At 43.5% G+C, this 12,136-nt stretch overlaps 2 protein-coding genes and 1 long non-coding RNA gene across 3 annotated transcripts; all 3 read right to left on the bottom strand.

The window, feature by feature from the left end:
• Positions 1-277: 277 nt before the first annotated feature.
• Positions 278-2,120, bottom strand: LOC141017159 (tripartite motif-containing protein 16-like). Its single transcript, XM_073491789.1, has one exon. It carries the CDS (start codon positions 1,949-1,951, stop codon positions 278-280), a length of 1,674 nt encoding a protein of 557 aa, XP_073347890.1. The 5' UTR covers positions 1,952-2,120.
• A 2,730-nt stretch (positions 2,121-4,850) lies between these two features.
• On the bottom strand, positions 4,851-7,231 carry LOC141017158 (tripartite motif-containing protein 16-like). The gene has a single exon (XM_073491788.1). It carries the CDS (start codon positions 7,223-7,225, stop codon positions 5,543-5,545), a length of 1,683 nt encoding a protein of 560 aa, XP_073347889.1. The 5' UTR covers positions 7,226-7,231; the 3' UTR covers positions 4,851-5,542.
• Positions 7,232-9,147: 1,916 nt separating this feature from the next.
• Positions 9,148-11,568, bottom strand: LOC141016258 (uncharacterized). Its single transcript, XR_012180591.1, has 2 exons — positions 11,394-11,568; positions 9,148-10,267 (listed from the first exon to the last, which is right to left on the bottom strand). It is a non-coding gene; the product is annotated as an uncharacterized lncRNA (long non-coding RNA).
• Between the last annotated feature and the right edge of the window lie 568 nt (positions 11,569-12,136).

Here is a 12,136-nt window from a genome sequence, read left to right as displayed (position 1 = left end):
CCCGAGCTGGAGGTGGACTGGCTGTGGAAGAAGCAGCAGACGGGGGAGAGGAGCTGGTGGGCTGCGCTGGTGAGGGAGCCCTGTTGGACCGCCTCAGTGCATCGGGTCGGAGTATCACCACACCGGCACAATCGCTCCCCACGACAGGTGGGTCCACCACGTCATGGTCTACCCCAAGCAGCTCGTCCATCTCCATGTAGAAGTGGAAGCGGACAGGCCCCCTTCCTGTCGACTCGTCGTTGACCTTGACCTTGTCCTGAGACAGAATGACTTCTGTCTATTTGACTTTACTGAACTCAGCAGTGCTGTCAGGATAAATCCAAACTCCAGCATAGAGAGGCTGAGTGAATGTGGTCTGGACTCTGTGGAGGAGAGTGATGGTTTCAGAGATGCTGTAGAAGGACAGAATACCTGCACTGTGATCCAGGTACACTCCAACTCTGGAGGACCGAGGACCTGAGACGGGAGTTTGGACATTGTTGTGATAAAAGTAATATCTGTCATTGTAACATCTTAATGACCAAGATTTGTCATTTCGTCCAAATAAACATTCATTAGAGATCCCTGCTCTCCTGATATTCTTGTATGCGACTGCTACTTCACCTCCTCCTCTCCACTCCACCTCCCAGTAACAACGTCCAGTCAGACTCTCTCTACTCAGGACCTGACGATAGTCAGTGAATCTGTCTGGGTGACTAGAATCAGACTGTTGTTGACTGATGTATGTTGCTTTTCTGTTCCCCTCAGATAATAACAGATGTGTATTTGCTGTGTTTGGATCCAGTGTGATTTCACGTGAATATTTTAAGAGTCCAGCTCTGGTCTTGGGCTCTGGTTGTGGGTTTGACAGTAAAACATCCACTTCAGTCACTGTCAGTGAGATGTTTGTCCATGTGTCACTCAGGACGTCCTGTAGTTTGTCTCTGGCCTCTGACACAGCTGCTGTCACATCCTCAAAGTATCTCCGAGGACGGATATTGATGCTGGATGAGTGTGTAGACTCACTGAGTGCTGACAGTGAGGGGTAGTTGTGTAGAAACTGGTTGTGATCCTCTGTGTGTGAGAGCTTCTTCAGCTCAGCGTCTTTCCTCTTCAGCTCAGTGATCTCCTGCTCCAGCTTCTCCTGAAGCTCTTTGACTCGACTCACTTCAGTTTCCTGCTGGGATCTGACCTGCTGCTTCACATCAGAGCGTCTTTTCTCCATGAGACGGATCAGCTTGGTGAAGATCTTCTCACTGTGCTCCACTGCTTTATCAGCAGAGCCATTGATGGCCTCCACCTCCCGTTGAAGCACCTTCACATCTTCCTCTCTGTCCTGGATTCTCTGCTGGATGTTTTGTCGACTCCCCTCCAGCTCTCTCTGCCTCTCAGTCCTCTCTGCTGCAGCTGACACTGTGTCGTGGCCTTTATGTTCGTCCACTGGGCAGAGATAACAGATACACTGCTGATCAGTACGGCAGAACATCTTCATCACCTCATCGTGACGAGAGCAGATGTTCTCCTGGAGCTTCTTGGACGGCTCCAGCAGCTTGTGTTTCTTTAACGGAGCCGCTTCATAATGAGGCTGCAGGTGTTTCTCACAGTAAGAGGCCGGACAGGACAAACAGGACTTAAGTGCTCTCAGTTTCCTCCCAGTGCAGACATCACAGGCCACATCTTCAGGTCCAGCATAGCAGAGATCAGCAGGAGCAGCTTGGAGTCCAGTCTTCTTCAGCTCCTCCACTAAATCTGCTAACATGGTGTTTTTCACCAGGACAGGCCTCGGTGTGAAGCTCTGCCTACACTGAGGGCAGCTGTGGGTTTTCTTCTCATCCTCTGTGTCCCAGTAGCTTTGAATACAGTTAATGCAGTAGCTGTGTCCACATGGAATAGTCACCGGATCCTTCAGTAAATCCAAACAGATGGAACAGCAGAACTTTGTTCGGTCCAGTTGAATGTTTTGTTGAGCCATTTCACCTCCGAGTGTCGACGACTGTCTGAGATTCACTTCCTGATAACTGAAACTAGTCTGAGCTCTGATCTGAACAACATGAGCTTCTGCAGTGAATGAGGCTCGTCAGCTCCTTCACTTCCTGGTTACACCCTCATTCAAAGTGCAGATCTGAAGGGGAGGGAACAAGGAGATAAAGTGACAGAGTGGAGCTGCTGTGTTTGAGAGCAGGAAGAAGAGGGAGGGCTGATCCAGCTGTGCTTCATTCCAGGACGAGGAGCCGCTCTGTGACTCTGGACTTTGTTCGCTCGTTTACAACGAAGCCTCAGTTAAAACCTGCTCCACATTTGAGAACATCAAAGTTTTTAGTTGTGAAATATTTCTGGGCTCCTCAGGCTTTGCTGACGGCTCCATAGTTCTCTAACTCTTCCTCAGATTGTGTTCAGTTTTATTTTCCTGCTCATAAAAACAGTCGACCTTCAATAGGGAGTCATCAAACCAGCCTGTCATAAAACACTGAAGCCGCTGGAATATAATGTTCTCACGTTTAATGATTAACATTTGACCTGGATTCATTCTGTCATTAAAACCTCATCAGGTTCAGGAGTTTCTCTGCTGCTGACGTCTCGTGGCCTTTTTGCTCAGAGTAAATGTTTACAGAACAATTTCAACTTCAACAAAGACAGAAATTATTGTTGGAATAAACATTTATTGTATGTTCATATTCACAAAAAAGGAAACCAAATACTCTTAATAAAAAATGTAGCTGAGAAATAAATAAGTGACGTTCAGGACAAAGAGTCAAACTGATGAACTGTTCCAGCTGACGGACCGACACTGTGGAGACACAAGATAATGTGTCAGGGAAGTAGATGGACAGAGTGGATCTGTGTCTGAAAACAGGATGAGGATGGAGGGTAACCAAGCTCTGGTTCCCTCCAGGAAAAAGGAGCGGGGGAGAAACTGTGTTTAAACTTGTTTACAACAGACGTCTTTTCTCATTTTAAAACACTGGTCACTACAACATTTAGGACGTAAACTCTTCTTAAAAACAGAGAATTTAGAAATGGCTTCCCAGTTTTCAACATTACTGAGTTATCCTGTATTTCATTTGATTGAACTTTTCATTGATTACAACTATTCAAATATATCACATAAAACAGATAGTTGATCCCTGTAAAGGTAAAGAGCATCTCAAGCAGACAGCAGGACAGACGCCTCAGGCGAGGGTCAAGATCGGTGGAGCAAAGCGAGGAGACTCTGGATGAAGGCATCGACACTGGCAGTGTAGTTAGAGCCACCCTGGATGTGGTGATGTAAGCAGGAGCGCTTTGGAGACTGGCCGGGGGGACGACCTGACTGGCAGAGCCACTCTGGAGGACGAGCTGTAGGTCGACTATGTCGGCAGAAATCCTCTGGAGACTGGGCAGGAGAATAACCAGAGTGGAGCTACTCTGGAGGACGAGCTGGAAGCCTTGTTAATGGAGCTGCTCTGGAGACCAGGCAGCAGGACAACAGGCAGGAAGACGCAGGCCAGACTGCTCTAGAAGCTGGCGACGAGGCAGGAGGTCAGGACTGGATTATAATTGCTGGAGTGCGACTGGATGGCTGACTGGAAGTCTGGGAGTTCGGGCAGGACCTTGATAGGGGTGGTCAACTGGAAGTCCGGAGGGTCAGGAGCAAGGACCAAGTGTCGGCTGGCCACCGACTGCGGACCAGGATCAGGTGTAGACTGGGCCAACGACTGCGGACCAGGATCAGGTGTAGACTGGGCCACCGACTGCGGACCTGGTGGGTGGTGGTCCGAGAGTTGCTGGACAGCTCAGTTTCTGCGGCAGCTCGGTAAAGACCAGGAGCAGGACAGCTGAGAGACATGATGTCAGTGGGAGCCACGCCTTCCTTCCTAGAAGGTTGCTTCAGGGCAGGATCAGGCAGGGAATTGACTTGCTCCATGTTCGCCATCTCATCAACTGGGAGGAGGTTAGTGGTCTGGAGGCTGTAGGACAAGGTCTAGCACAGGGGTCAGCAACCTTTACCATCAAAAGAGCCATTTTTGCCTCCGTCACTCGCCAAAAAAATCTGTCTGCAGCCACAAAACATCTTTGTACCTTTTAATGAAGGTAACGCAGCCTAGAAGGTCAAACTTAGCCCATCAAGATTATTTATTTACTGGCCACTCATTTATAATTTCACATCATGTGGCAACTCTGCAGTGGGCTACTTATGCTCACAGTATAAGGGAGTTGAACTCTGCATTTCCATTTCAATGATGCCATGTTTTGGTGCATTAATGAAACAAAAGAACTAGCGGACAATTTATTACATTACATTTTAATGTAAAATGTCAAAGCCAGAAGGAGCCACTGCAGAGGGGCAGAAGAGCCGCAGGTTGCAGAGCCCTGGTCCAGCAGAAAAGAGACAGGACGCCTTGACAACTTTTTTGTGGGGGCCGGCGTTAAAGCTCAATGTGTTGGCCAGAAGACTCGTGGGAATTATAGGAGACAGCCGCAAGGATATGGTTTCAAGTTTTGTTTCTGCAGAAGAAAAGTTGATATTCTGTCAACGCCAAGTTCAACTGCAGTCAGGAAGCTTGTATAAGTCAAAGATGTGACGGTAAGAGCGATTTCTGGACTCAAATTCAGTTGGCTTCAGGTTCCCTTTGGATAGGCTTAGACTTAAAAATCACAGGAAAACTCCAAGACACTCAATTTTAAACTACTGAAATGCCTTTATTGTCCTGATATTTCAGCATCAATCCTTCGTCAGGGAGAGACGCATTTATTTTTTAGATCTAACGTGACCATGAAAGGTGAAAAACTGCCTATATGTGCTAATATTGGTCTGAAAATTTGATTAGCTTAACATTTTCTGGTCAGCTTTATACAAAACTCTGGTTTAAGACAAGGAGAAAATATTTGGGTCATTTTTGAAAAAGTTTTATTCATCATATAAACCTTCAAATTCCAACTCGTGTACAATGATTTCACTTCAACCACGTGATCAATTTTTTTCCTTTTACCAGAATCTCAACCATGCACGAGAAAATGATAATCTTATTGATTATGATCAAGTTTATTACAGTTTTAATGATCCCTCATAGAACCACATTGTCTGTCAAACTGTAAAACATTTGATCTGTGAGAAAGAAAGAAAAAATATGTACAGATTTCTTCACAAATGTACAAAGTGGTGAACCAACATATCTACAATACAGGAAGGTCTGCTGCTTTCTCTCTTTGGAGTGGAAGAGAAATATCATACAAATACCTCAAGACAATCTATTGAATTTCACATGCTGAACATTAAACAAAATGCGTGATCATTCTCAAAGGCGTATACAGTACATCTGATGCTCAGTGGAAACAAACTGCTGGCTTCTCATTGTTAATCTGCTACTTTGCAGCTTCAATTCAACAAACACTGACCAGCAGCTACAGCAACCTCAAAAAAAGGCCCAAAACTGAAAAAATCCTCAGTGGTTTGAAAATAAAGCCACCTTTATGCGGGGACGCTGCCTGCCAGGAGAGGGCAGCACTTTAAAATTATTCTTACAGCTCACGCTTGATGAAGAGGAGCAGCTGAATGTAGCTCTAGTTCAAAAAGCTGTTCTGTCTATGTGAGTTTACAGAATTCAGCAGTGTCGTTATAAGTATAACAGAAGCAGAGTCCAGCATAGAGAGGTCGACTGAATGTCGTCTGGACTCTGTGGAGGAGAGTCATGGTGTCAGAGGAGACGCTGTAGAAGGACAGAATACCTGCACTGTGATTCAGGTACACTCCAACTCTGGAGGACGGAGGACCTGAGACGGGAGTTTCAACTTTCTTGTGATGTAGTTTATAACTGCGACTGTCGCATCTTAACGCCCAAGACTTTTCATTGGATCCAAGAAAACATGCGTCCCACCTCCCTTCTCTGCTGATACTTTTGTATGCGACAGCTATATATATTGCCCCGGCTTCCCACTCCACCTCCCAGTAACTACGACCAGTCAGACTCTCTCTGCTCAGGACCTGCCACCAGGCAGTGAATCTGTCTGGGTGAAAAGGAATCTGAACGAACTGTTCTTCCCTCATTAATGTTGCTTTTCTGTTCCCCTCAGATAATAACAAATTTGTGTGTGCTGTATTTGGGTCCATGGTGATTTCATGTGAATATTGTAAGAATCCAGCTCTGGTCTTTGGCTCATGTGGCAGTATAACATCCACGTCAGCCAGTGCCAATAAGATGTTTGACCATTTGTCACACAGAACGTCCTGTAATACATCGCTGACCTCTGACACAGCTGCTGTCACATCCTCAAAGTAGCTCAGAGTACGGAGATTGATGCTGGATGGGTGTGTAGACTCACTGAGTGCTGACAGTGAGGGGTAGTTGTGTAGAAACTGGTTGTGATCCTCTGTGTGTGAGAGCTTCTTCAGCTCAGCGTCTTTCCTCTTCAGCTCAGTGATCTCCTGCTCCAGCTTCTTCCGAAGGTCTTTGATTCGTCTCACTTCAGTTTTCTGCTGGGATCTGACCTGCTGCTTCACCTCAGAGCGTCTTGTATCCATGAGACGGATCAGCTCGGTGAAGATCTTCTCACTGTGCTCCACTGCTTTATCAGCAGAGCGATTGATGGCCCCCACCTCCTGTTGAAGCACCTTCACATCTTCCTCTCTGTCCTGGATTCTCTGCTGGATGTTTTGTTGACTCACCTCGAGCTCTCTCTGCCTCTCAGTCCTCTCTGCTGCAGCTGACACTGTGTCGTGGCCTTTATGTTCGTCCACAGAGCAGAGATAACAGATACACTGCTGATCAGTACGGCAGAACATCTTCATCACCTCATCGTGACGAGAGCAGATGTTCTCCTGAAGGTTCTTGTAGGGCTCCACCAGCTTGTGTTTCTTTAACGGAGGTACATCATGATGTGGCTGGAGGTGTTGCTCACAGTAAGAGGTCAAACAGACCAGACAGGAGTTGAGGGCTTTCCGTTTTCTCACAGTGCAGACATCACAGGCCACATCTTCAGGTCCAGCATAGCAGAGATCAGCAGAAGCAGCTGGGAGTCCAGTCTTCTTCAGCTCCTCCACCAAAAATGCTAACATGGTGTTTTTCACCACAACAGGCCTCGGTGTGAAGCTCTGCCTACACTGAGGGCAGCTGTGGGTTTTCTTCTCATCCTCTTTGTCCCAGTGGCCTTTAATACAGTTCATGCAGTAGTTGTGTCCACAGGGAATAGTCACCGGATCCTTCAGTAGATCCAAACAGACTGAACAGGAAATTGCTTCCTGCTCCACCTGAACTCCTTTCTGCGCCATTTCACCTCTCACTGTGTCTGAGAGTGTTGAAAAATGAGAAATGCCCATGAGATTAAAGAAATGTCATACATTTTTACAAGAATACTCACTTACATGATGTACAAAGAAAGGCAGGATGAGTAGAAAGTACTCCACTCAAGTTACAAACACATTCACAGTATTTACCAGATAATATAAATGTTACTTTCAATGCAAAAACTAGCTTAAACTCTCCAAAAACAAACTTCAGCCGGCACAAAATGGCGGCTACACTCGGTAACAGTTTCAGGTAAACGTACACATACTCTACTATTGTCGACAAAAAAACGTCCTCACAATGTAGCACTAACCTCGTCTTAACACTCTTTAACATGTCAGCAAGTTCTTACATTCATTTAACGCTGTTTCTCCACAACAAACCTGAAAATGTCGAGAAAGTCTCACAGGAGTGTAGAGATGTTTCCTCAGCGACGAGTTTTACTGTGCCGCGATTTCCTGTGTTGTTCCGCCTTGTCCCGCCCTGCTGTGCTGTGATTGGCTAGTAGTCTCTAGGCGTCCTTGTGATTGGACACTAAGCTGAGAGCGTGGGGCGAGTCAATGACTACGAGCCAATCACAGCACTGTAGTACTATCCAATCAGAGCAGAGTAGGGCGGGACTAGGCGGCAGAAGCAATCGATCTCAGGCTTTCAGATTCAGACCTGTTTGTAGATCGAAGATAACAAATAAAATATAAAGCAAACATTTTAACATTTACACGTTTTTAGCATTTTAACAAAAACTGTTTAGAAAAACGATTTTATGTTTTATGAGTTGTCAAGCAAATCAGTTTAATTAAACTTTTTTTTATTGATTACAATAAATACAATTCCTGTACAATTATCCTACATGAAATACTAATAACTGCTGCAAATAATGAACCTCCAATAATGTAAGAAAATATAATGAAACTGTATTATTTAAAAGTGTTTTTTTTTAGGAATGTAATTTTGAGCACAAAGTGTATTTTATTGTTAGATGCATTTAAACAAGTCATACGGATATTTGACGGGACATTGTCCGCAGGTCTCACTCAATACAAGACCAATGTCAAAAATTGATTTTTACTGACCTTACTGTGAACAAAACTTGTTGCAGTAATATTCCCTTGACACTCTAGACATGTTAGCAGGGTATTAAAGTAGGAGTACTTCATTTAGGTTGAGATTTGAGGTACTTCTACTTTAGTAGGACAACATTGTACTTTTTATTACATTACCTTTCACTGGCAGCTGTACTTACTAGTTACTTTAAATCTACATTTGCCATTAAAATACAACATGTTTCTGGTTGTAAACCACTGCTTTCTAACTGTTTTTAGCTTGTGATCTCTGACACAAACAGCCGTCTGGGCTCCTAATCATGTTTCAGATGTCTAATGAGTTGTTAGCTCCACCAAACAGAGACTCGCCCTCTAAACTTCTTATTTCAATAACAATTCAAGTCTAAAATTAGAAGAGAATAAATATCATGCCCCTCAGATTTATCTTGTGACCCACTGCAGGGGCCCGACCCATATATTGAGTACCACTGGATACCTGACTGAATGTAATGTATTAACATCAGCTCTGCCTCGAGCAGCTACAACAGTGAAGTGCTGCCTCTTGATCAAGCCTCAGGATGAACATAAAGAATAAAACATCAGTCACAGGAGACACAGAGCTTTTATTTTTGAATATATTATTATTATTATTATTATTATGAATATATTTTACTTATAACACCTCTGTACTTTTCTTGAAGTAGGAATTTGCATGCAAAACATTTGTTGTCTTGTCAATATTATGAGTATCTCACCCATTTACAGAGATGTAAGTTATGACTGCAATCACTGATACAGACAATAAGGCAAGAAACAATGCAACAAAATAACACAACAGAAAGATTTCTGCAGTCTGAAACATGTGTAGGTTGAAGCTGCAGCTTTTTATTCCTCCACCTGACGAAAACAGTCAAATACTTTCTGATCACAACAGCTGTGATATCTGCAGATTTAAACACGTTCTTTAAAAACAGGGATTTATGTGTTGAGTTAGTTTGAAACAGGATCTGATGAAAACCCAAGCCGAAAAAAAAACCCTCCCAGCTTCCTTTTTTAACATCTCTCATCTACTTCAGCTCACAGAACTCAGCAGTGGCTCCATTATAACCACTAAACCAGAGTCCAGCATAGAGAGGCTGAGTGAATGTGGTCTGGACTCTGTGGAGGAGAGTTATGGTTTCAGAGACGCTGTAGAAGGACAGAATACCTGCACTGTGATCCAGGTACACTCCTATTCTGAAGGACAGAGGACCTGAGACGGGAGTTTTGATGCCGTTGTGTCTGAATTTATAACTATTACTGCAGTTACACTCTAACGCCCAAGACTTGTCATTAAATCCAAGTGCGCACTCGTTCATGGAGCCTGCTCTGCTGATACTCTTGTATGCGACTGCCATTATAACTCTTTTCCTGCTCCACTCCACCTCCCAGTAACAACGTCCAGTCAGACTCTCTCTGCTCAGGACCTGCCGCCATCGAATGAATCTGTCTGGGTGACTAGAATAAGACTGTTCGTCTCTCATTAAAGTTGCTTTTCTGTCCCCCTCAGACAGTAACAGCTGTGTGTTTACGGTGTTTGGATCCAGTGCGACTTTATGTGAATATTTTAAGAAGTCCGCTCTGGTCCTGGGCTCTGGATGTGGCAGTAAAACATCCACCCGAGTTTCAGTCAGTGAGATGGCCTCCACCTCCTGTTGAAGGACCATCACATCTTCCTCTCTGTCCTGGATGTTTTGTCGACTCACCTCCAGCTCTCTCTGCCTCTCAGTCCTCTCTGCTGCAGCTGACATTGTGTCGTGGCCTTTATGTTCGTCCACAGGGCAGAGATAACTGGGTTTTAATACAGTATCTGTGTCCACAGGGAACAGACGCTGTGTCCTTAGGCAGACACAGACTGATCGAACAAGAGAAGGTTTCTCGGTCCGGCTGAAGTCCTCTCTGTGCCAGTTCACCTCTCAGTGGAGCTTGGAGAACGTGATGCCCCTAAAAACAGAGATCATGAGAGTGATACGGTGAAGTCTCGTCTATTTATTTATTTCATTCAAAAGTACAATAATTTACGAATAAAGATATTTACAGGAAATTGGAGAGCAGGCTAACATACATTGACAATAACGTTACAAGTCAGGATAATATCCACAGAGTTGTGTAAAGTACTCGAAAGTTGGGGTGGGCTGATTATCAAGGCTGATATTCTGTCAGATTGCAGATAAAATAAACTATTCACACAATGTCCCGTCTATAACAACATCTGATTGGTCATATGTCACAAATAAAAGCCTATGAACACTAAATAATATGAATATGCAAAGTAATTAAATGTGTCAAATAACGTGGACAGGAACTGTAAAGTACCAGAAAATGAAAATACTCAAGTAAAGTACCTCAAAATTTTATTTTAGTTAACTTTATTCCATCGCTGGTTGTTCGAAATGTTGAGATAATTTTTTACTGCAAATGAATATCGGTCCCACGTATCAGTTTTCAGTCTCCTTGATTTCTAATAATCAGTATCCGCCCTGAAAAAGCCACGTCGGTCGACCCCGACTCGAAGGTCATTGAGTAAAAGTAAAGATGTCATATTAAAATACAAATAGAACTTGATTCAAAGTCTTCAAGTATCTGATATGTAATTTACTTTAGTATCAATAGTAATTTTCTGACAAAAAAAAAAATACTTAAGTAGTTTTTTTTTTTTAAATCTGTAACTAAAATTATTAAATTAATGTAGTGACTTTACAATATTTGCCTCCAAATTGTAGGAGTGGAAGTATAAAGTGCCAGAAAATGGAAATACTCAAATAAAGTACCTTTAAAATTGAACTTAAATACAGTACTCGAGTAAATGTACTTACTTACAGTATTTACTTTCACTCAGTTAACTGTCAAGAAAGATTTAGCCCATTAAAATGTCACTACAGTGAAAAACATTGACACAAAATGGCGGCGCAGGTACAGGTCCGGTTCAGGTAACGAGCTGGTTTCACGCACTTTTATTTCCGTCACTCTCATCTACATTGAACTTATTAAAAACGTCACATTAACATTATGTGGACACGTCAGCAAACTGTATCTGCCGCGTCGACCCCGTTAAAGACCCGCAACAAACCTGAGAGGGGAGAGAAAGAGTCGCAGCAGAACCAGAAGATGTTCAGAACTTTGACACCAGGCAGCAGAAGACAGGAGCAATCGATCTCAGGCCGTCAGATCGAGACCACAGCGTAGATCACAGATAAACAACTGTACAGACTCAAGTAAACAGTAAAATAACCAGTGATTTTACTGTTTTAAACGATTCTGTGATGAAAGTCAATCCCATGAATGTTACTTTTTAATGTATATTGTTTTTTTTAACCACATCAATGTTAGTAGTGAATACGTGTTCAGACCCTCCCCTCTGCCTGGTAGTGAACTTTAAGTTTCACTTTCTGAGAACTGAAACCAAACCTGAGTATTTTTAGTTGCTGATCGTTTGCTAATATTCATCTGCACACATAGAAATGAGTGAGGAGGGAGGAAACGAGAATATGTCTGCACAGAGTGGAGTGGAGCTGGCCAACAAATTATAAAATGAAATATTTAAAAAAAGAATGAGAAATAAAAACAGGACAGTTTTCCTCCTGAAACACCACAAAGTTCAGAGCAGAACAGCTTTTGTCAGCCAGTCTGTGTCACTAAAACAGCTTTGTCACAGAGAAATAAGCAGTTTTCTGTCACTCATTGCTTTAAATGAACTATAAATGTGTCTTTACTGATGTTGTTTGAAGCTGCCAAAGGCTCAGTGAAGTTTCTACATGTCTTCCTGCAGTGAACATCACAGCAGGTCAACAAGTGAACTGTGAAAACTGATGC

This window comes from Pagrus major, chromosome 21 (genome assembly GCF_040436345.1).
Source record: "Pagrus major chromosome 21, Pma_NU_1.0".
In the NCBI taxonomy this organism is placed as follows: domain Eukaryota; kingdom Metazoa; phylum Chordata; class Actinopteri; order Spariformes; family Sparidae; genus Pagrus; species Pagrus major.
The sequence above is the reverse complement of the archived record's forward strand: the minus strand, read 5'-3'. Positions and strand labels throughout refer to the sequence as shown.

What these genes read in the sequence shown, in the direction of transcription:
- LOC141017159 (XM_073491789.1), bottom strand. Translation starts at nt 1,951, where the DNA reads ATGGCTCAACAAAACATTCAACTGGACCGAACAAAGTTCTGCTGTTCC.
- LOC141017158 (XM_073491788.1), bottom strand. Translation starts at nt 7,225, where the DNA reads ATGGCGCAGAAAGGAGTTCAGGTGGAGCAGGAAGCAATTTCCTGTTCA.